At 43.7% G+C, this 23514-nt stretch overlaps 1 protein-coding gene and 1 non-coding gene across 5 annotated transcripts in view; both read left to right on the forward strand.

The window, feature by feature from the left end:
* Positions 1 to 683, forward strand: part of RNF8 (ring finger protein 8) — a 36762-nt gene extending 36079 nt beyond the window's left edge. For all 4 annotated transcript variants that reach the window (XM_049765370.1, XM_049765372.1, XM_049765373.1 and 1 more), the window contains one exon: positions 224 to 683. In XM_049765370.1, the coding sequence (XP_049621327.1) occupies positions 224 to 243 (20 nt within the window). In that variant the 3' untranslated portion in view covers positions 244 to 683. The remainder of the gene's footprint in view (positions 1 to 223) is intronic.
* A 16071-nt stretch (positions 684 to 16754) lies between these two features.
* Positions 16755 to 16857, forward strand: LOC125996788 (U6 spliceosomal RNA). The gene has a single exon (XR_007491465.1). It is a non-coding gene; the product is annotated as a U6 spliceosomal RNA (small nuclear RNA).
* Positions 16858 to 23514: the final 6657 nt, after the last annotated feature.

Here is a 23514-nt window from a genome sequence, read left to right on the forward strand (position 1 = left end):
CTCTCTCTCTCTCTCTCTCTCTCTCTCTCTCCTTTCTCTCTCTCTTTCTCCTCCCCTCCCTCTCCCTCTCTCTCTCCCTCTCTCCCTTCCTGCCTCCCTCCCTCCCTCCGTCCCTCCTCCCAGTTCACAGCATCTCTGAGTAGCTTAAGAGACTGAAGGTTGCTGTAGGAAAGTTGGGTCAGATACCTCCAGCCTCTTATTTCTCTTTCCATTCTCTCCAAAGGAGCAGGGAGACCATCTTGAAGTCCAAGCTCCAGAGACATTTGGAAGATTGTTAAGCAGTGGAACTTGGAATGATCTGGAAGATTCTCTGTAAATGGGTCTTGCACCACCTGGGGACCGAGAATGAAGCTGCCCAAGGGACAGACTGAGGTGGTCCTCTACCACCATGGCCAAGCACTGCCACCTTTGCCTGTGGCGCTTGGGACCCACCGCACCCTCTCCTGGACTCCATGAAAGGTTCCAGCATGCTGAATGAGCTGTGTCGTTCTATTAGACTTTCCAGATTTACTGTTCTGTTACTCTTTGGGTACCTCAGACGCACTTCTCAACATTTGTTTTAGACCAGTGATTTGTACCCTTGTGGCGGCACTGAAGCAAAGTCTGAGAGGATGGTACAACTCTTCTTTGGAAAGCAAAATGTCATTTCTTGAAAATAAATGTAAAAACCTCTTGGTGGATCAGCTTGGCTTTAATGTATTTGTCTTTCCCTTCCAGCTCCTAGTCCCACAGATAAACACCAGCAGCTCATAAGCAGCAACCTAGAAAGCATATCAGACAGTGAGTCAAGTGGCTGTTAGCCCATGAGGCCAACCACCCTGAAGCCAAAGGCCACAGCAGGGTGAACTCTAGTTCCATCTATTGCATTTCATTTTCTCTTCAGGGTGTTGTTGCTGCTGTCCAGCTGTTTTTAGATTAGGCAAATCACTAAATATTAAAAAGCCAGGGTTCAGAAATTGTTTTCAAATCTGTTCTACCTAATGACAGAAAAGAAAATCTTGGGGACTTGGTATGCTGTTTTTAAAAATTAAAGGTCATAGGTGTTTGCCTTGCAAGTGGCCAACCCAGAACCAATGGTGGTTCGAATCCCGGCATCCCATATGGTCGGTCCCTTGTGCCTGCCAGGAGCAATTTCTGAACACAGAGCCAAGAGTAACCCTTGAGCGCTGCCGGGTATGAACCAAAACAAAAAACAACAACAGCAACAAAATTAAAGGTCATCTCTCTCGTGCCTTCCCTTTATAAACAGAAAACTAGTTTGATGTTTCAGAGATAAAAGCTTAGGAAAATCTGGTAATGAGAAGGAGGAAGTTGAAGAGTATTCATTTGGAAATAGGGTTTTTTTCTTATAGGCTTGGTTTTTGTGGTTGGTTTTTTATGGGGTGCCATGCTAGGTAGTGCTCAGGGCTTACTTCTGGCTTTATGTTTAGGGATCACTCCTGGAGGTGCTGAAGAAACAGTGAGGTGCCAGGGATCAAATGCAGCTTCAATGCATGCAAGGCAAATGTCTTTTTTTTTTTTTTTTTTTTGGTTTTTGGGTCACACCCGGCAGTGCTCAGGGGTTGCTCCTGGCAGGCACGGGGGACCATATGGGACGCCGGGATTCGAACCAATGACCTTCTGCATGAAAGGCAAACGCCTTACCTCCATGCTATCTCTCCGGCCCCGCAAGGCAAATGTCTTACCTGCTGTACTATCATATCAGCCTTTAATAAGATTAATAAACTGCAATATGTCATGCAGTGATCTGCTTCCAGGCGGAAAGGCGCTTTTATCTCCCTTTTATTGCTTAACTGGCTAATATATATGTATATTTTTATTTATTTATTTTTTGGTTTTTGGGTCACAGCCAGCGGCGGCGCTCAGGGTTACTCCTGGCTCTGCGCTCAGAAGTCACTCCTGGCAGGCTCAGGGGACCTTTTGGGATGCCGAGATTCAAACTGGGGCCTGTCCTGTGTTGGCCGAGTGCAAGGCAAACGCCCTACCGCTGTGCTATTCGGCCCCAAAATAGCCTACCATTGTGCTACCTTTCCGGCCCCGAGCTGGCTAATACTTCTTTGCAGTTCTTTGTAAGCCCATGTGTTCTTATACAAGGTTGGAAGTATTTTCTTGAATTTTCCAATGACAGCCTTTTCCCTTGGTTGCATATAATGTGAGTATGGGGCTTCTGGAGTTCACAATTTTCTCTGTTTATCTTACCCTGATTACTGATTAAAAAAATTAGTGTAGGGGCCGGAGAGATAGCACAGCGGTAGGGTGTTTGCCTTGCACACAGCCCAATTCAGGACGGACAGCAGTTCAAATCCCAGCATTCCCCGTGCCTGCCAGGAACGGTTTCTGAGTACAGAGCCAGGAGTAACCCCTGAGCGATGCTGGGTGTGATCCAATTCCCTCCCCCCCAAAAAAAAAAAACCCTAGTGTAGTCAATATGGATATAAGTTAAACAAAAAAATTTAATATTTAATAACTACATCAAAAAAACTGGAAAACTAGAGAAAGGATAAAAAAGATCTTTTTCTTTGGTTGGTTTTTAAGTCACACCTGGCAGTACTCAGGGCTTATGCCTGGCTCTGCACTCAGGGTGCCAGTGATTGAACTCTGGGTCAACCACTATACTATGCCAGTGGTTGAACCATGCCTGCAGTGCTCTCTCCAGCCCCAGAAAGGGTTACTATCTCTTGTTTTTTTCTGTATATGTGATTTGTTTATTTGATTGTACAGGCATAATTTTTTAACATTTTATAAACAGTTTTAAAAGTCAAAATGATTTGGTTTCAATTCCTACTCTGTGACCTTGAGCAAATGACCCAACTTAGAACCTAAGTTAAATCCTAAAATAGAGGCTGGAGAGATAGCATGGAGGCAAGGCGCATGCAGAAGGACGGTGGGTCGAATCCCGGCATCCCATATGGTCCCCCGAGCCTGCCAAGAGCAATTTCTGAGCGTAGAGCCAGGAGGAACCCCTGAGCGCTGCCAGGTGTGACCCAAATACCGAAGGAAAAAAAATTAAAATAGTCCATTGAGTTCTTATGAGCCTTATATAATTAATTACCTTGTTACTACTTACTATTGCATAGCTCACAAACAAAACTTGAATGTTGTTCTTTCTTTTCTGAATATTCCATTTTTTAAAAGCTACAAGTGGTCCAAATTTTAACTCAGACTTTTGCATTATTTCTCTGAGCTACAGCTTATTCTTTCCCTGGCAAGAGATCTGATATCAAACATTATCCACATTTTGTTTGCCTGAAAAAATACATGGTAACTTTTCTGCCTTGCAGCACCAAAGTGCAGGATAGCTGAGCGCTGCTGTGTGCTCTGGCTCTAATTAAAGGCATGTTCTCTGCAACAGGGCTCTGAGAAACTGGGTAAAGAGGGTTTGTTTCTGAGCCCAGCTTTATTAAGCAGATGAATGCAGCCAGCTGCTTGCGTGAAGCTGGTGGCCGTGAGTGGCAGGTGTCCTGTCTCCATTCAATTATGGGAGCTGAGCAAAGGCTCGCTCTGCCTCTCACTGGCTTGTCCAGCAATCAGGCTGCGCAGGGGATGGTCGAGGCTTTGCCCTTTGCAGTTTGAATGACTGGATGCTCATCCTCAGTTTCACCAGAGGCTGTTGCTGCTTTTGTAAAAAGATCTAAATACCCTTGTTTTCTCTGGCTCCTTTCTCCTCCTGCTTTTTCCTTCTCTGAATGAACATTGTAGGTGTGGAAGTCTGGGCTGAGTTCCCCAAATGCCCTTTGCTTTTAATAGCTTGTCTTTGAGTAGAATGCCCCCTGCTTTCTAAGGAGAAGCAAGGGTGCCCTGCATGCTCAAGACTGACTCCTTCAGGCCCTGCAGAAATGCTACAATTTGCAAAGCAAGAAGATTGTCTCTCCCTTACTGGTTTTCAAGGCCTGAGAGAGTTTGCAGGGTTCTGGACCAGATGATGTTTGACCAGAGGCTCAGTCTGGGGAGCAGAGACAGAGCCTAACTTGAGTCGAGTGCGGGCTTTGGTTCTAGTGGGCCGAGAGCCTGTTCTAAACACCAGATAACTTCATTCAGAAAAAGGAAATGTTCCCCCCAGTAGCTGTCTAAACTATATGTGGAAATTGAGCCAGTAAAGTAAAATTTGGAAAAGATGAGACCTTATATGGATAAAGCAAAAACACTAACTTGTTAATTGATTCTAGTATTGTTATATTATTATTAGGTTTGGTGCCATGTCCAGTGGTGCTCAGTACTTATTCCTGGCTCTGCACTCAGGAATTACTCCTGGTGATACTCCAAGGATCATATTGTGTGCCAGAGTTTGAACCTGGATTGGCCATGTATAAGGCAAACACTACAAACTGTCCTATCTCTCCAGCCCTGAATCTTACTTTCAGAAGTTTAAACCTATGAACTCTACCTATGAACTCTAAGGTTAAGCGGTACTGCTTCCTGAGTTACCATACTGGTGAGTCTTCAGCTTGACCACCTGTGAACTGTGTGTGTGGCCCACACCTAGATCTGGCCTTCCTGTGAGTTTAATAAGAGCTCCTTTTACTCTCTCCTCCTCCCCTTCCTTTTACTTTTATTTAGGATGTAAGACCAGCTCCTTGGAGATCACATTCTCCTAGCGTTGCAGGAATTTGACCCAGCTGGGTTAGGAAAAACGAAACACAAAGCTTTAGAAGCAGCATTTATTTTACCAGGAACCCACGTACCCTCCTTGTCTGGGTCCAGAACAGTGGTAAGAGCTCAGTTTTATAGACTATCAGTGGGAGCACAGGGCATTTGCAGGCAGCAAGGTATGGAGAGGACAAAAGCACAAATTTCTAAGCATGTAACTTAATTAGCATTTAAATACCATTTCAGAGAATTCTTTGCCTATGCTGTGGTCACAAGGACTATCTTGAGGTTGTCCCACACACATCATGGAGTAGCAGTCTGTTACTGCTATGCCTCATTGGCTGGTCATGATGGAGAGTGGAACAGGGGCCTGTTCCCTTATCGTTGGGGAGGGCATAGCTACCCCTAGCCTCAAAGCTCACAGTGGAGCACATGAGGGCTGACCTTGTGACAGACTGATCTCAGAGCTCTCAGTCATGCAGCAGTGGGTAGTCTGCTCTTCTTGGAAGGATCTTCACATCTTTGGACACAGGTCTTGAAATGCAGGGACATAGCGGTCGCCACTGCTTTTTCTGAGGCTTGAATGGGAGGGCTGCTGTGGTTGTTCACCTTCATTGGCTCTTTTGGACTTGACCTTTGAGGAAAAAGGAAATTTCCTGCACTAGGAAAGCTCAGCATCATTTGTTCCACAAACACTCAATGGAACTAGAGAGCCTAGGGGTTAAGGTACTTACATTACATGCCACCAACCAGCACCTCCAAATAGTCTCCAAATAGCCCTGCCAGCAATCCCTGAGTGCAGAGCTGGGTGTCATTAAGTGGGGCCCCAAAACAAACAAAAACAGAAATAGTACAACCTGCTAGCACTGCTGGGTGTTCAGGTTACAAACACTGAAATATCACCGTGAGTGACTCTGAAGATCTATCTCATCACAGAAACTGTCCTACGGAAATCACACAGAGTAAGGAGTCAAAAAGGTAAAGGGAGCCCAGAGAGCACAGTTGAGGGGGCATTCACCTATATAAAGGGCCCTATTTAGTTTCTTGGAATATTATACATCAAAGCTCAGGCTTAAAGGCAAGTTGGCCTCGAGCAGTGAAAGGTAGAGCTGGATCCCAGCTCAAACCCTGCACCATATGTCCCCTTGGTCACGCTAGGTGTATGTCTTGAGTACCCTGGTTGTGTTTGCAGCCCCCACCCAAATTAATGGCGGAATCATGGAGTTTTAAACAATAAGAATCCAACTAGGGGGAGCGGAGCCATAGCACAGTGGTAAGACATTTGTTTGCCTTGCATGAGGCCAACACAGGTCTGAATCTGGCGTCTAATATGGTCCCCCAAGCCTGCCAGCAGCTATTTCTGAGAGCAGAGCCAGAAGTAACACCTGGGCACCACCAGGTGTGACCCAAAAAAGAATGCAACTAGGGGCCAGAGCAGTAGTATAGTTAGGATGCTTGCCTTGCACAAAGCCTACCTGGGTTTGATCCCCACCATCCTAGGTATTTCCCAGAGCTCTCCGGGGGTGATTTCTAAGCACAGAGCTAGAAATAACCATGAGTACCACCAGGGATAGCACAAACAGACAAAAAAGATTTATGAGCTATTACTAGCTCACTAAGGTTTATTGACCTCTTCAGAAAAATTAACTTTTGTAACAACTTGTTATAACCCCATTTTATAGATAAGAAATGGAAGCAATGTAAGGTAACTTGTTTAAACCACACAAATTGATGGACGTAAGAGAAAATGACATTCATAAACTAGGAAGTTAGTGAAATACATAAATTTTTATTTTTGGTTTTCTGGATCACACTCATTTAATGCTCAGGAGTTACTCCTGGCTAAGTGCTCAGAAATTGCCCCTGGCTTGGGGGGACCATATGGGATGCCGGGGGATCGAACCACGGTCCTTCCTTGGCTAGCGCTTGCAAGGCAGACCCCTTACCTCTAGTGCCACCTCTATGGCCCCTTTATTTTATTTATTTATTTATTTATTTATTTATTTATTTATTTTTGAAATACATAAATATTTTAAGTAGGGCCAATACCCATTGGTTTTGGTGGTCTATGCTCAGCTCATTGCTAAGGAGCCACTTTCAGCAGGGCTTAGGGAACTATATGATGCTGGGGATCAAGTCCAGGCCCTTCCTCATGCAAGCTATGCATTGCATCTCCCTAGTCCAAAGGCCATATTTGGAGGAGAAACATTTTCCTCTGTCTTGAAAAGTAAGGAAGTCTGCACATTGATTGACCAACCTCATTGGGCTGCAAGTGGTAAATGTTGGGGAAACCAGGGGCCAGCTCAGGGGTCTTGGGATTTGCCTCTTTAGGACAGAGGCCTGTAAGATGACACCCAGTGTGGGTGTACCTATTTGAGACCTTGAGACCCTGAGACCCACCCATTTCTGGGAGGGGTCTTGGGAACCGGATAGTAGGTGTAACCTTACCTGCGAGACCCTCCCATTCCTGGGAGGGGTCTTGGAAATGTTAAATAAGGCTTGGACCAAGGGAATTCGGCTCTTTTTGGCTCCTTGCCCTTTTTGCGCTGCTGTGCGCTCTGGCTTCTGGGTTTCTGTGTTCTGGTCTTTGACCAGCATGGAGCCCAAAGGGAAGATGGCTAACAGGAAATAAGATGCAGGGCTAGCAAAATATTGCTGTGCTTGAAAGGTTATGAATAGGCCACACACACGTGGTGGCTAGGGCTTGAATAAAGTTGTTGCTTCCTGACGCCTGACTGTGAGTGAGTGATTTCACTTGGGCCTGGAACTCGCCAACTGCATGGAGGTTGCAGAGCCACGTGGACTGGGATGGCACGGAGAGAAATCCACCGCCATCCAGCCCCATCGTTAATTATTTAATGCAACAACCCAGCTATTATCCTAAAACAAAGGCATTCCCTCATCTTCATCTTCCTTTAAATCTCTCCTTTGATATATAAAAAGCTTACCTGGATTACTCAACCGTCCCCCCTCCTAGTATATGGTTATTGATTTAATAACAAAAGGCAGTTCTGGCTTTTGGCTTAGAGAAACCACAAAAAGCGTACTGGCTCCATGGCTCTTTCCTGACTGGCTTGATTTATTAATCTTTTGCCACTAACCTGCTTCTTCAGACCCATCTTCCTGGGATGAAAGATGTGGTGCTTCTGGTGAAGGGGGGTGTTCTTTTTATGACTGAAACCCAACTACAAACATGTTTGTTTGTTTTTTTTTTTTTGCTTTTTTTGAAAGGCCTTTATTCATAATTCATTTCTCATAAACTGAAGATTCAGAAGATTTTTATTTTTATTTTATTTTTTTAATTATCTTTATTTAAACACCATGATTACAAATATAATTGTAGTTGTATGATTACAGTCATGTAAAGAACACCCCCCTTCACCAGTGCAGGATTCCCACCACCAACTTCCCAGATCTACCTACTCCTCACCCTACCCACACCTGTACTCGAGACAGGCTTTCTTTTTCCCTCATTCATTCACATTGTTATGATAGTTTTCAGTGTAGTTATTTCTCTAACTGCACTTATCATTCTATGTGGTGAACTTCATGTCATTAGCTGCACCTACATTGGGAGGATGGGGGGAAGTAAGGTTTTGGGACTGAGGCAGTAAAATATTAGAAATGAGCTTTGTAGGGCAGTATCAAGGTCTTAATACAAGATGGATATTATGGATATATAGAATATATGCACACAATACTATCAATATGAAAACAAAGAGAAAAAATTTCCACTGACTGTCCCAATATAAACCAGTGCTAGAACAGCCTGCCCTCCTCCCAGAGCACATTACCATTAGTGTAGGGAGAGATGGGGGAAAGCACCTAGATCAGTGCCCAGGGAAAAACTGAAATCCAGGGGAGAAAAACCCTATACCTGGCAAGAGCTGGTCTCCAGAATCAAGGATGAAATTGGAAGCCAGATGTCTGCCCACCCTCCTCCCATGCACCTCCCCCCTGGAGTACGGAGGGAGGGGGGAACCTGAGGACCACTAAGAGTCCACCTGAACCCACTTCTGGCCATCTGAGCTGGCACCCAGGGAAGGCCTGGAGTCAGGGGAAAAAGACAAGGATGGCTGGGGGCCTGCCAAGCCTCCCAGCACTCCCCAGGCTAGGGAGAAAAGCTCTGGTATGGGGCCTCCCCAAACTCTATACCTAGCAAGAGCTGGTCTCCAGAATCAAAGAGGAAACAGGAAGCCAGATGTCTGCCCACCCTCCTCCCCATGCACCTCCCCCCTGGAGTACAGAGGGAGGGGGGAACCTGAGGACCACCAAGAGTCCACCTGAACCCACTTCTGGCCATCTGAGCTGGCACCCAGGGAAGGCCTTGAGTCAGGGGAAAAAGACAAGGACGGCTGGGTGTGAGCGACCGAGCACCCACATATTTAATGGAACTCTGAATGGATTTTTCCACCGTCTGATTCAAGCCACAAAAGTTTGCATAGCCCTGAGCCAAAAGAACCCTGCAAATAAATTTAGCTCACCACAGAGAATCTGGCTTAACTAGATTCCTTAAATCTTTCCATGGAACCTGTTTTTTGTAACTGCTCTCATACACGCAATTATAGATAGGTTTTTGTAAGGTTTAAACTGTAAGATCTATTAAGGATTTGCTTCCCCTCCCCCCATCCTGCCAGGTTTCTCCTTATCCTTCCCGCCATCAAAATGTGTCTGCTCCCATTGGTTAAAATCGTTGTACCTGTACAAATCTGATTGGTTTAAATTTCAATCCTATGTTGTTGCTCCTCCCACTGAAGTAGGACATAAAAACCCAGCTCTCCATCATTAAAGCCTCTTGACAGGAACTCAGCTTGAGCGTTTTATTAACTTCTACGGCTTAATTTTCTAGGTGTTCACAAAAGAGCTTAACACTTGCGAATTATTTGTATTCACCTTCTACCTTCTGTCCTGGTTGAGAGAAAGCTGCTGGCCGGAGATCTCTCCCATTAAAGGGCAGAAGCGGAGACGAGTGCAGCTGGGGGCCTGCCAAGCCTCCCAGCACTCCTCAAGCTGGGAATAAGGGTCCTGGTGAGCTCAGTTTTTCTGATCTGTTAGTTCAGTGTGAAAATTTCTAATTTCAGTTGACAAATCTTCTTGATGCTTAATTTTGCTCCAGTCAAGTTTATCGATGCTTTTTTTTTTGAGCTCCCTGAACATTTTCCATAATTCTACTCTAAACTTCTTGAGAGGATACCTATTTGTTTCCTATTTTTTAGATTATTAGAGGAGCCATCTTGATTTCTGTAAATATGGGGGTGTACTGCAAAATTACTCCATTGGCAAGGCTGTAGATTGCTTCTTAAAATGTACAGAAATGGAATTCAGGGGTTACAAGATAAGCGCGGCCGCGGAGCAAAGTGGAGCAGCTGCATTATAGTCCTTGGATGTAGGTAGGCTCAGCAGAGAAAAGGTAGAGAGCAAGGCCGCTGTGGTTTATAAGTCTCTGGGTACCCAATCATGGCAGGAATTGGCCCCACGTGTGTTGGGTGGGGACATCTTACCGGGTGTGAGTCCTGAGGAGGTTATAGTCCTTGGATGTAGGCAGGCTCAGCAGAGAAAAGGTAGAGAGCAAGGCCGCTGTGGTTTATAAGTCTCTGGGTACCCAATCACGGCAGGAATTGGCCCCACATAACAAACATGTTTATAATCATTGTGCTTAAATAAAGATATTATTTAAAAAAAAAAAAGAGGGGCCAGTGAGATAGCATGGAGGCAGGGCATTTGCCTTACATGCAGAAGGATGGTGGTTCAAATCCCGGCATCCCATATGGTCCTCCGAGCCTGCCAGGAATGATTTCTGAGTGTAGAGCCAGGAGTAGCCCCTGAGTGCTGCCGGGTGTGACCCAGAAACCAAAAAACAAATAAATAAAAACGATGCTTGGAGTGCTCTTACAACTTGTGGATTTTTATTTTACAACTGGTGTTTGAACAGCAATCCAGTATCCAGGGATCCAAGAAAACCCTAACATTGGTTGAGTGTCTTGACCCCTGGTGGCTAATCACCGTGACAGCCTCCTTGAGCTGAAATGAGTGTACAGTGCCCTTCACTGGAACATCGATAAACATGGCTCCTGTTCTGAATATGGCAGAGGCCCCCCTTAGCTGGGACAAAAGCAGGCAGTGAAGGGGAGAGAGCTGAAAACTATGAGCAGCATCCCAGAGGTCGATGGCTACTGCCTTTCTTCTACCAAAGGTGCTTTGTGTGAGGGCCTCAACCCCCCAACCTTCAGCAGCTTATCTAGGTCAGATGGGATAGAAGCCAAAGAGAAATCTCCATTTGAAGGGGACAAACAGCAGGGAGAGGAGCGGGTACCCCCACCCAGATTCAGCCCTGAAAAGGCCTTTCCATTCCAAACGACTTCGGTAGCTAACACAGAAGAAGATGGAAAAGATGAAAGTCCAAATTCAGTCAAACCCCAATTGAGGAGAAACTGCTTTCAGAACTTTCTGTAACTTTCTTTTAGGTTGATCTAGCCCTCCTATTTGCATCAATCATTATGTTGCTGGTAAACTGTTTTCTACCTGTATTAGATTTCATATGGACTGTTTTGTTTTATGCCCCACTGCAAACAGAACATTTTGTATCCATCTTCAGTGGCTTAATGTTAGTTTGCACAGTTCTGGGGAAATGCATAATGTTGTTAGATCTTAATAGTTCGCAGCTATCCTAGTGAATGTTTCCCAATTGCTGCGATGTTTGATTTCATATATGATGCAGCAACTTATTCTTAAATTATGTCTGCAAAATGTTCTAAAGGCTTTGTTCACAGAGTCAATGGAAAAGAAACTTGGATACTAGACTCTTTTTTACAGTGCTCATTATAAGAATGTTTCAGCAGGGGCCCGGAGAGATAGCACAGCGGCATTTGTCTTGCAAGCAGCCGATCCAGGACCTAAGGTGGTCGGTTCGAATCCCGGTGTCCCATATGGTCCCCCGTACCTGCCAGGAGCTATTTATGAGCAGACAGCCAGGAGTAACCCCTGAGCACCGCCGGGAGTGGCCCAAAAACCAAAAAAAAAAAAAAAAAATTAAATAAAAATAAAAAATAAAAAAAGAATGTTTCAGCAAATTTATTCTCAAACTGTATATGTATCTACAGTTCTTGTAATTTTGTTTAGAGAAGTTTATGAAAAGGAACTCATGTTCTAGACTCATATTACAGTGCTTGGTGTAAGAATGTTTAAGAATTTTTTGGGGGGGCCACACCCGGCGGTGCTCAGGGGTCATTCCTGGCTATCTGCTCAGAAATAGCTCCTGGCAGGCACGGAGGACCATATGAGACACCAGGATTCGAACCGACCACCTTAGGTCCTGGGTCAGCTGCTTGCAAGGCAAACGCCGCTGTGCTATTTCTCCGGCCCCGTTTAAGAATTTTCAGATTAACTATCTGCAGAAAGGTTATAATGTTTATATTCAGAGAAATGTATGAAAAAAATTTGTGAAATGTATGAGACAAAAATATGGGGAAAATATTTTTTAAAGTTGTTGGTTGTGTTATTTTGTATTACTTTTTTTAAAATAATTTTCATTGTGACCAAAATGAATTACAAATCTTTATTTAATAATAGTAAATAAACAAACAATAAATCTGGGCCATTCCCACTACCAGTGTTGTCTTCCCTCTACCCCTGTTCCCAGCATGCATCCCATCTCTCCCTCATTTGCCCTCCTGGACTGCTAGTGTAACTGCTTCCCTCTGTGTATAAAAAGCTGATTGTTTTGAGAATATGTATGCACAATCTGATCTTTGATTCTTTGTTTTGTTTTGTTTGTTTTTTTTTTTTTGGACCACACCTGGTGATGCTCGGGCTACTCCTGGCTATGCGCTCAGAAATCGCTTCTGGCTTGGGGACCATATGGGATGCTGGGGGATCGAACCGCAGTCCCTCCTAGGCTAGTGCAGGCAAGGCAGATGCCTTACTGCTTGCGCCACTGCTCTGGCCCCCCCTTTTTTTTTGAGGGGGCCACACCAGTCAGTGCTCAGAGGTCATTCCTGGCTCTGTGCTCAGAAATCGCCCCTTTCAAGCTTGGAGGACCATATGGTATGCTGGGAATCAAACCCGGGTTCATCCTGGGTTGGCCACTTGCAAAGCAAACGCTCTACTGCTGTGCTATTGCTCTGGCCTGCCTTTGATTTTTTTTTTTTTAAGGAAATTTTTACTGTGCCTATGCAAAATAACAACCACTTTTATAAGTTTGGCTTCATGGCTCTTTACTGACTGGCTTGGTTTATTAGTTTTCACCACTACCCTGCTTCTTCAGATCTGTCTGCCTGGGGTTAAAAAGATGGTGCATGGGGTGAGCTGACAGCTCGTGGATTTTTATTTTACAGATACATCCAGGCCTTTTCATCTTATCTGTGGAGCAGAAAGTACTTAGATGTGGTTGGGGCTGCAGTCGTTGATTTCAGTGGGTGATTTGGGGGCTCCAGTTGGTGATTTCAGGGCTATGATAGTTGATTTTAGTAGGGTGATTTTGGGCGTGTGATGGGTCATTTTGGTGGGTTTTGTCTGGGTGGGGGTCATAGGCACAATGTACTATGAAGAAGCCACTGAAATAATCCAGGAAGAGAAATGCCCTTAGAAGGGAGATATTGGAGGGCTGGAGAGATAGCATGGAGCTAAGGCGTTTGCCTTTCATGCAGGAGGTCATCGGTTCGAATCCTGGTGTCCCATATGGTCCCCCATGCCTGCTAGGAGCAATTTCTGAGCGTGGAGCCAGGAATAACCCCTGAGCACTGCCGGGTGTGACCCCAAAACCACAAAAAAGGGGGAGGGAGATACTGGACATGAAAGGGTTTCCTAAATGTTTGGGGATTCTAGAGTTTGAGGATATCTGAAAGAAAATGGCAGAATGTTGATAAAGTCTGTGCACATAATTAGTGTCCCTCTGTCTTCCACACATATTTCAGTTTTTCTCAACATCATCTTCATTAATCCTTGGTGTAAACTATGTCCATGGGCCTAGAGAGGTATTTTAAGGAATCCAGATGTCATTAAGAGGACTTGAGAATTTATTCTTCCACACTGCCCAAAGTTGACTTCACACACATTCTAAGTGTGCCACATGATACCAGGATCCATGGTCCACTCCCAAAGCCACTGAATTGAGTGTAAAGATAAATATTTACTGGCTGGATGAGCATAAGTGCTGGAGCAGAAGAGCCACTGCTTCATGACCGCTCATAGTTGCAGAGAAATTCATATGTGAAGTACACTCCTGAGCGCATTTCAATATTTGCAACTTGAGAGGAGGTGACCGCATGAAAAACTGCCTCCCTTACCAGGAGGTGGCTTCTGCTTGAGATGAAGGATGAGACTCACTTAGAGGATTTTATGGCTTCTAAGCATAGACCCAGGAGTGGCCCAGCCATACATATGTGGGTGTGTTGTTGGCCACTGGTATCTTATGGGAGACTAGAGTCCCGGATAGTCACTAAAAAATCAGGGGCAGAGCAGCAGGAGAGGTAAATGGAGGAGAATTAAATGAGAAGTAGGAGGAGGAGAAGCAGGAGAAGTAAATGGTGAGAATTCTTCTAGGGCAAATGTGATGTAGGAGTATATTATGGGGTTGCATAGAGAGACTCAATCCTGGAAAAGTTTAAGAATTCAAGAAGTTTTGAGCCAGCAACTACATGGGGTCCCAGATCTAAATCATGCAGCCATGATCACAGGTACTCCATGCCTTTTAATGACTGGAGCACATCCATCAATAGCAGATAAGTAGTTATATGCCATGATAGTGGGAAGTGTAGCTATTATTATGAGGTTATTTTAGCAGTTAATAATAAGAAAAACCCTGTCATTAGACTTAATCAGGATTATTTTTAGAATCTATAGCTTGAAGGAAGTCCCTGGTCTGGTTGATTGACCCCAAGAAATGTCAGTCATTGGTCACAATCACAGGAACTCTGCAAGGGTTATTTATGAAGCTTGTTTTAAGGAAAACAAACAGCAATACAGTGGTCTGGAGACAAGATGGTTGCCCTTATGTTACCATTACAAGTCATGTTAAGCCATTACAAGTCAACTTGACCAGGCAATGAATAACCCAGATATTTGTTCAAACACAATTTTGGGTGGCACTGAAGATGTTTTCTGGGTGAGAGGAACATTTCAGTCAGGACTCAGTGAAGCAGGAATCCAAGGCATGAGTCTCATCTGTGAACTGGAGGCCTGAACACATCAGGCTGATACTGGTATGAGAGAGAAGTTTCTCCTCTCCTACATCTGTGACCTTTCTTTTTCTCCTTCCAGGAAACATTTCTAGCTTGAGCCTTAGGACAGGATCATCACTTTCCTTCCAGTTTGCCAGTGGCAGATGTTGAACCTCTAAACCTCCACAATTGTGGGAGACAGTTATTTTTTTCGTTTTGGACCCTTCCCCAGGGTTTATATCTAACTGCTCAGGAGGCCATTCCAGAACACTGTGCATGCTAAGCAAGAGCTTTAGTCTTTTAAACTGTCTCTTCTGCCTATTAAAAAAATTTTTTTAGTTAAATCCACTAGTGCTCAGGGGTTACTCGTGGCTCTTCACTCAGGAATTCCTGCTGGTAGTGCACAGGGGATCAGATGAGGTGCCAGGTTTAATACTGGATTGGTTGTATGCAAGGCAAGTGCCTTACCTGCTGTACTATTATGCCAATTCCAGTTTTGTTTTGTTTTGTTTTTTTCTAATCCCATTGCTGGGGCCAAACCTAGCAGTGCTCAGAGCTATGCAGTTCTGGAGCTGGAACCCAGGCCTCACATATGCAAGGTATGTGTTCTACCACTTAAGTCAACATCAGTAACTGTGAATCATTTCTATGCCTCTCTACTGTCTACAGCCTATAAGTTCTGTTTCTCTGGTTGAAGTATGAATGTAGTAAGGGAGCATTTTAAGAATTAGGGAGTAGGTGCTGGAGAGAGAGTACAAGGGGAGAGGGAGGGCGTCTGCTTTGGATGAAGAGGAGTCAGTTTTGATTCTCAGCAACCCATATAATGCTCCAAGTACCACCACAAGTGATCTCTGTGTGATGAGTCAGGAGTAAACCGCGAGCACTTCTGGGTTTGGAAAAAATAAAATAAATTCCCAATACCCAAGTATTACAGAGCATCCGATCACTTCGCTTGTTCATTTTTTGGTTTGGGGCCACATCCAGCAGAGCTCAGTGCTTACTCCTGGCATTGCACTCAGGATCAGTCCTGGTGTGGCTGAGTGGATTTTATGTGGTGTCGGGGATAGAACTTGGGTCAGGCACATGCAAACTTTCTTTATCCACTGTAATATCCCTCAGGCCCAGGGAGTAGATGATTGAGCCAATGTTGCTGTTTGACCAAGTAAGACAAGAACCAGCAACCAGCAGGTTGGAAAAAACATTTTTGTGACATAATGAGGCCAAAATCAACAATTTTTCCAGTATGTAAAATGAGTGAAATACTTGTCTTAAGGGAAAAAGAAAATGGCGGGGTAGAATGTTAAAATACAGATAGTCTGAAACTATGGCAGGAGCACACTGGGAAGTTTTCTACTGTAGTTTCCGTTTATTCTTGGAAGTGGCTCTTGAAAAGAATAAGGAAAGGAGAAGCACTGATTGGGATCAGGTTGGAAGGAGAAAAAGATGAGAAATAGTTTAGAGAACATGATAGGAGAGAGAGATGGACAGAGAGACAGAGAGGAAGATTGATGTGGATGTCTTGGGGCATGGGGATGAGGAGTAGTTTTCCCTGGAAGGGTTCAATTTCCTGTGACTGGAGACAAAAGCCAAATGGATTTAGAACTAAGATTTTGTAAGGCTATGGGGTAGAGAAAAGCAGTTGAAGTGATAGAACTTGGAGTCAAGGTTGGTTAGGTGGAGAAGGAAAACAGGTGAGGTGGTACTGCAGGTGGTAGGTAGCTAGAATGCAAGTAGGTCCAGGGAGTGGAAGAATCACCTGCAGGATCAGATCATGGGAGATGGAAGTCAGAGGACTAATTTGTGGCCTTGGAATTTAGAAGCTAGAACAATTTCTACTGCCAAACATGGCAAAATAAAGTGATGGGTTTTGCCTATGCACACTCCTTCATTGATGTAGTCATGTTTTTCACATATAGATGCATTACTCTTGTGGAATATAGTAGTTTTTATAGGTATGTCAATTTTCTATAAGAAAATTGCATTACATAATATATTATTAAGAACATTTGTGTGCTCGCTTCGGCAGCACATATACTAAAATTGGAATGATACAGAGATTAGCAGGGCCCTGCACAAGGATGGCACGCAAATTCGTGAAGCGTTCCATATTAAAAAAAAAAAAAAAAAAGAACATTTGCCTTGCACACAGTTGTACTCCATTATATCCTTGGCATCCCAAATAGTCCCCAGAGCCTGCCCGGGGTAATTTCTGAGTGCAGAGCCAGGAATAACCCCTGAGCACCACCAGGTGTGGCTCAAAAGCCAACAAATAAATAAATAAATAAATAAATAAATAAATAAATAAATCTCCTTTTTGAGAATACATTTTTTTTTTTTCGTTTTTGGATCACACCCAGCGGCACTCAGGGATTACTCCTGCCTCTGCTCAGAAATCGCTCCTGGCAGGTTCGGGGGATCATATGGGATGCCAGGATTCGAACCACCATCGGTCCTGGGTCAGCTGCATGCAAGTCAAACGCCCTACCTCTTGTTCTATCTCTCCGGCTCCCTGAGAATACATTCTTATCACTCTTCTTACTTTAACATTCCCCTTCATCTTCAGAAGCCATAGCAGGAACACATTAAACAGTAACCAGCTACATCCTCAGTACTGTTATGGGGCTGAGGTATAACGCCAGGATAGATTGCACTCTTCAGATGCACAAAGCCTGTGTTTAATTCCTGATGGGAAGTAAGGGAAACTGTTACAAAATCTTATGTTGATTTTCCTGTAAGTGTCCCACCCATATTTGACCTCTTTATCTGGCACTATTTTATTACTATTTTTAAAAAGTTTTTTGTTGGGGCCGGAGAGATAGCATGGAGGTAAGGCATTTGCCTTTCATGCAGGAGGTCATCAGTTCGAATTCCGGCGTCCCATATGGTCCCCCGTGCCTGCCAGGAGCAATTTCTGAGCATGGCGCCAGGAATAACCCCTGAGCAGTGCCGTGTGTGACCCAAAAACAAAAACAAAAAAAAGTTTTTTGTTTTAGTTACCGTGAAATTTCAAAGCTGTTCATTTTGGGTTTTAGGCACAGGTTTCAACTCCATCTCTTCACCAATGTTCACTTGCCTCCTCTAATGCCTCATCTCACCTCATTTGCCTCCAACCCACCAGTTGGCTTCTAGGAGAGGTGCTATTGTTTTATTTTTCCTTTTTAGTTTTTGTACTATATATATATATATATATATATATATATATATATATATATATATATATATATATATATATATAGCACTGTTACTGATAGAGGTTTATATGTGATGCTTACCACCCTTCAAATCGCCTCTTCCTCCTGGTTGAATTCTTTCCTCCATCAACCATTACTTCCTCCCTATCCTATCTTCCAGGTCCCTCAGGTGAGTACCAGTGCTCATCCTCTTTCATTTCATTTTCTTTAGATATTCGTTACTTCACCATTATGCTTCTTTATAGCCTGCATATCAGAGAGATCATCTGTGACAGTTTCTCTTCCCCTCTGACTAACTTCATTCAGCATAATACTCTCCAGATCTCTCCATAGAGCAGCAAATTACATGACTTTATCTTTTCTTATTGCCAAGTAATGTTCCATTGTGTTTATGTGCCACTGTTGTTTTTTTTTTTTTTTAATCAACTCATTTGTTCTTGGACACTTGGGTTGTTTCCAGGTTTGGGCTATTGTGAATAGTGCCACAAAGAACACAGGGATGCAAAAGTCTTTTCTCCATTTTGCTTTGGTGCCATAGGGGTATATTCCAAGGAGTGGAGTTGCTGGATCATATGGAGGCTCAATTCCTAGGTTTTTGAGAACTGTCCATTTTGTTTTCTAGAAAGTCTGGGCCAGTCAACATTTCCACAATCAGCGAATGAAAGTTCCTTTCTCCCTGCATTTGAGCCAGCACTGGTTGTTCTTGTTTTATTTTTTGTTGTTGTTGTTGTTATTGTTGTTTTGGTTTTGGTTTTGGGTTTTGTGGGTTTTTTTTTTTTTTTGTGATGTGGCTCTGATCTCTGTGGTGTGAGATGGTACCTCATTGTTGTTTTGATTTGTATCTCCCTGATGATTAATGATGTGGAGCATATGTTCATGCACCTTTGTCCAATTGAAGAAGTTTTTGTTCATTTCTTCTCCCCATTTTTGATGGGGTTGGGTGCTTTTTCTTATAAAGTTCTACCAGTGTCTTATATATCTTAGATATTAACCCCTGTTGGGTGAATTATCTCTCCCATTCTGTGAGTGGTCTCTGTATTTTAGTCATTTTTTACTTTGAGGTGCAGAAACTTCTTTTTTTTTTTTTTTGGTTTTTGGGTCACACCAGGCAATGCTCAGGGGTTACTCCTGCTGTTTGCTCAGAAATAGCTCCTGGCAGGCACAGGGGACCATATGGAACACCGGGATTCGAACCAACCACCTTTGGCCCTGGATCGGCTGCTTGCAAGGCAAATGCCTTGCTATCTGTGCTATCTCTCTGGGCCCAAAACTTCTTATTTTTTTAGAAGCTTCTTATTTTATTTTATTTATTTTTCCTTTTTGGGCCACACCTGGTGACACTCAGGGGTCACTCCTGGATATGCGCTCAGATTACTCTTGGCTTGGGGGACCATATAGAATGCCAGGGGATCGAATTGCAATTCATCCTAGGTTAGCACATGCAAGGCAAACGCCCTACCGCTTGTGCCACCACTCCGACCCAGAAGCTTCTTATTTTAATATCATCCCATCTATTTATCTTTGTTTCCACTTGCCTTGTCAGTGGTGTTTCATTGCTGAAGATGCCTTCAGATTCAATGTCATGGAGAGCTTTGCCTTTTTGGGAAAATAATATGACATTCCTCAAAAAACTAAAAAGTGAGCTTCCATTTAACTCAGCAATACTGCTCCTGGGAATATACCCTAGAGGCCCCAGTACACAATGCAGGAAAAGGCATCTGCACTCCTATGTTTACTGCAACACTATTCACAATAACCAGAATTTGGAATCAACCCAAGTGCCTGAGAACAGAAGTGAGGATAAAGAAATTATGGTTTATCTACACAAACAAATACTCTAAAGCCATTGGAAAAGTGAAGTACTATATTTTCTTATACATAGATAGACATGAAGAATATCATGCTGAGTGAAATTAATCAGACATAAAAAGATTTCACTCGTCTATGGGATATGAAAAAAATAGTGTGAGAATAATATCCAAAGATAATAGAAATAACAGAAGTACAGTTATGATAGAGATGCTACCATGTAATAATAATAATAATAATAATAATAATAATAGAATAATCACTCTGGACAAGAACTGGGTGCTGAAAGGAGTATTTGCATACAGTATTGCAAACCATGATGCCTAAAGTGAAAAAAAAGAGAGAGAAGTAGGTATCTGTCATAAAGGCAGGCTGGGGTCAGGGGGAGTGGGAACAAGAGGGAAACGGAAGCCATTGGTGGCAGGAAATGAACACTGGTGAAGGGATGGGTATTGGAACATTGTATCGCTGAAACTCAACCATCAGCAAATTTTTAACTTTGTATGTCAAGGTAATTTAATAATAATAAAAAGGCTTTGCTGAGAAATAAGGGATAAGATGGATTGCCATACTTAGCTCTGACTCACAGAAGGTCTCCTTTAAATATGTGATATTAGAAAGAGGTTTCTCTTCACTTTTTGCTACCTATATTCTTTCATAAACTCTGGGAGTATCTGGGACAGTGGACATTCCAGAAGCTCAAGCAAGTGTGAAGACTTGGAGCTGTGAGAAGACAGATAAAGGTAACCTCAGCCTCACCCTCCTGAAGAAAACCTGCCTTAAAATCAAGCATCCTCCATGGAGATAGTCCAGGGGCAGGGTGCTTGCACGTGTCTGTGTCTGACCAAGGTTCTTTTTTTTTTTTTATTTATTTTTTGACCCAGGTTCTGTCCTCAGCACCACATATGGCCCTCACTAGAAGTGATCCTGGAACACAGAGCTAGAAGTAAGCCCCGAGAGCTGCTGGGTGTGGCACCAAAACAAATAAAAATCCCAAGCTTCCTAGTGGGACCAGCATGTGCAAAGATTAAGGCAAATGCCTTGCCCGTGGTTGACCCTGGTTTGATATTTTGATCCACGTGATTTCTCTGAATCTGAGCATTGCCGTGGTAGCCAAGGTTATCTCAGACACTCAGGGGCCAAGCAGCACCATATTTATAGGTGCTCTCTCTAATCACTCTAAATCACCAGCCCTGTCAGCCATAACGACCAGGAGACACCTCTACTGTGCTCTTGGACATGGGGAAAAGACAAAACAGTTTTCTAGGGCCCAAATGAACTCAATAGGTCTGGGGTAGTTGTTTTGCACACATGGGAGGCTCAAAAGAAACCTCTGAAAACCACTGGGTGTGATTCAAGAATGTCCTACTCCCCCGCCCCCCCCCCCACAAAAGGAGTTTCCTCAAAAATCTATAAAATAGACTTATTGAAAGTAAAACTCAGAGAATGGCCAAGTGCTCAAACCTTCCTTCCTCTGTCATAGCCTCTTAAACTGGGGTGAGGGTGGGTCATAACCCTAGATGTAGTCACATACCTGAATGTATCACTTTAAAATATTTTTTCAGGCCACACCCATTTGATGCTCAGGGGTTCCTCCTGGCTAAGCACTCAGAAATTGCCCCTGGCTTGGGGGACCATATGGGATGCCAGGGGATCAAACCACGGTCCTTCCTTGGCTAGCGCTTGCAAAGCAGACACCTTACCTCTAGCACCACCTCGCCGGCCCCAATTAAAATATTTTTCTAGGGCCTGAGCTATAGCACAGCGATAGGGTGTTTGCCTTTCACAAGGCCAACCCAGGAGGGACCCCGGTTCGATTCCCGGCGTTCCATATGATCCCCATAGCCTGCCAGGAGTGATTTCTTAGTGTAGAGCCAGGAATAACCCCTGAGTGCCGCCAGGTGTGACCCCAAATTCTTTTCTAATGGTTTATTATCAGTATATGTTCACTTTGTATAATTATTTTGTCTACCCATTTATCAAAGGTAGCATGACAACTTCTTGGGTGAGGGCTGGAGCAATAGTACAATGGATAGGGAACTTGTCTTTCACACAGCTGACATTGGTTTGAACCCTGGCATTTCATCTGGCTCCCCAAGCATCAACAGGAGTGATTCTTGACTTGAAATACCACCAGGTATGACTCCAAAACCATGAACTTTTTTTTCTTATGTGAAAATGTTTAAGATGTACTGTTCTGGGCCGGGCGGTGGCGCTGGAGGTAAGGTGCCTTGCCTTGCCTGCGCTAGCCTAGGACGGACCGCGGTTCGATCCCCTAGAAGCCAGGAGCAACTTCTGAGCGCATAGCCAGGAGTAACCCCTGAGCGTCACAGGGTGTGGCCCAAAAAAAAAAAACAAAAAAACAAAACAAAACAAAAAAAAGATGTACTGTTCTGAGTGAGCTTTTAAGTCTTTGTTCTTTTCCTCTCCAATCCAGCTCCCCTGCATATCCAGTGGCAGCATCCACAGAATACATAAGAACCCACCTTGATCACCTACATCCCTGCTAGAGTTAAAGGGAAATGAATTAAAATGACTTCTTCCTCTTTTGAAAATGGGAGTAAACTACCCCATGACAATATAAATTCTGGGGACAGAGTAATAGTTGAGTGTGTAAGGTACTGACTTGTTTGTGACCAACCCAACATACATATGGTTCCCTAAGCACTGCCAGGAGTGATCTCTGAGTGAGATCGAAGAGTGGGGAGGGAGGGAGGGAGGGAGGGAGGGAAGGAGGGAGGGAGGAAGGAAGGAAGGAAGGAAGGAAGGAAGGAAGGAAGGAAGGAAGGAAGGAAGGAAGGAAGGAAGGAAGGAAGGAAGGAAGGAAGAGAGAGACAGAAAGAGAGAGAAAGAAAGAGAAAGAAAGAAAGAAAAAGAAAGAGAAAAAGAAAGAAAGAGAAAAAGAAAGAAAGAAAGAGAGAAAGAAAAAGAAAGAAAGAAAGAAGAAAGAAAGAAAGAAAGAAAGAAAAGAAAGAAAGAAAGAAAGAAAGAAAGAAAGAAAGAAAGAAAGAAAGAAAGAAAGAAAGAAAGAAAGAAAGAAAGAAAGAAAGAAAGAAAGAAAGAAAGAAAGAAAGAAAGAGAGGAGGGCGGGAGGAAGGAAAGAAAGAAGAGAAACATTGTTGCAAGTATTGGCCAATTATTAGCTATTTCTGTTAGCCTGTAATTACCACCCATATGAGGATGGCCTTCTTTCAGACTGCAAAGGTCATGGGCACTGCAAGAAAATCAGAGCCAGCAGGGTTCAAGTTCCTGCTCAATCTCTACTGTGCCTGTGCTTTCAGACAAGTCTCTATCTCACTGTGACTCCCTTTCCACAAAGTGCAGAATCAAATATTTCCTCCTGAGGTTTATGTGATGGCAGGAGACAATGTGAGCAGAATGGGGTAGATCAGGCCAATGCAAAGCAAGTTTTTTCCCATAAACAGACAAGTAGAGGCTGAAGGGAAATTTTACTGTTACTGAGGACTTGGGCCCTTTCTGTCTTGGGTTTAGCCATCCTAGTGACTGCCTGATGATCCAAGACAGCAAGTATCTGAAAAATTTAAAGAAGTTTCATTCTGGGCCGAAGAGACAGTACAGCGGTAGGGCATTTGCCTTGCATGCGGGCAATCAGGAAGGGACCCTGTTTAATTCCTGACAGTAATATGGTCCCCAGCCTGCCAGGGGTGATTTCTGAGTGCAGAGCCAGAAGTAACACCTAAGCACCACTGGGTGTGGCTCAACAACCAAATAATCAATAAATAAAGTTTTTTTTTTAAAAATAAAGAAGT

The sequence above is a fragment of the Suncus etruscus genome, chromosome 18, assembly GCF_024139225.1.
Source record: "Suncus etruscus isolate mSunEtr1 chromosome 18, mSunEtr1.pri.cur, whole genome shotgun sequence".
Taxonomy (NCBI): domain Eukaryota; kingdom Metazoa; phylum Chordata; class Mammalia; order Eulipotyphla; family Soricidae; genus Suncus; species Suncus etruscus.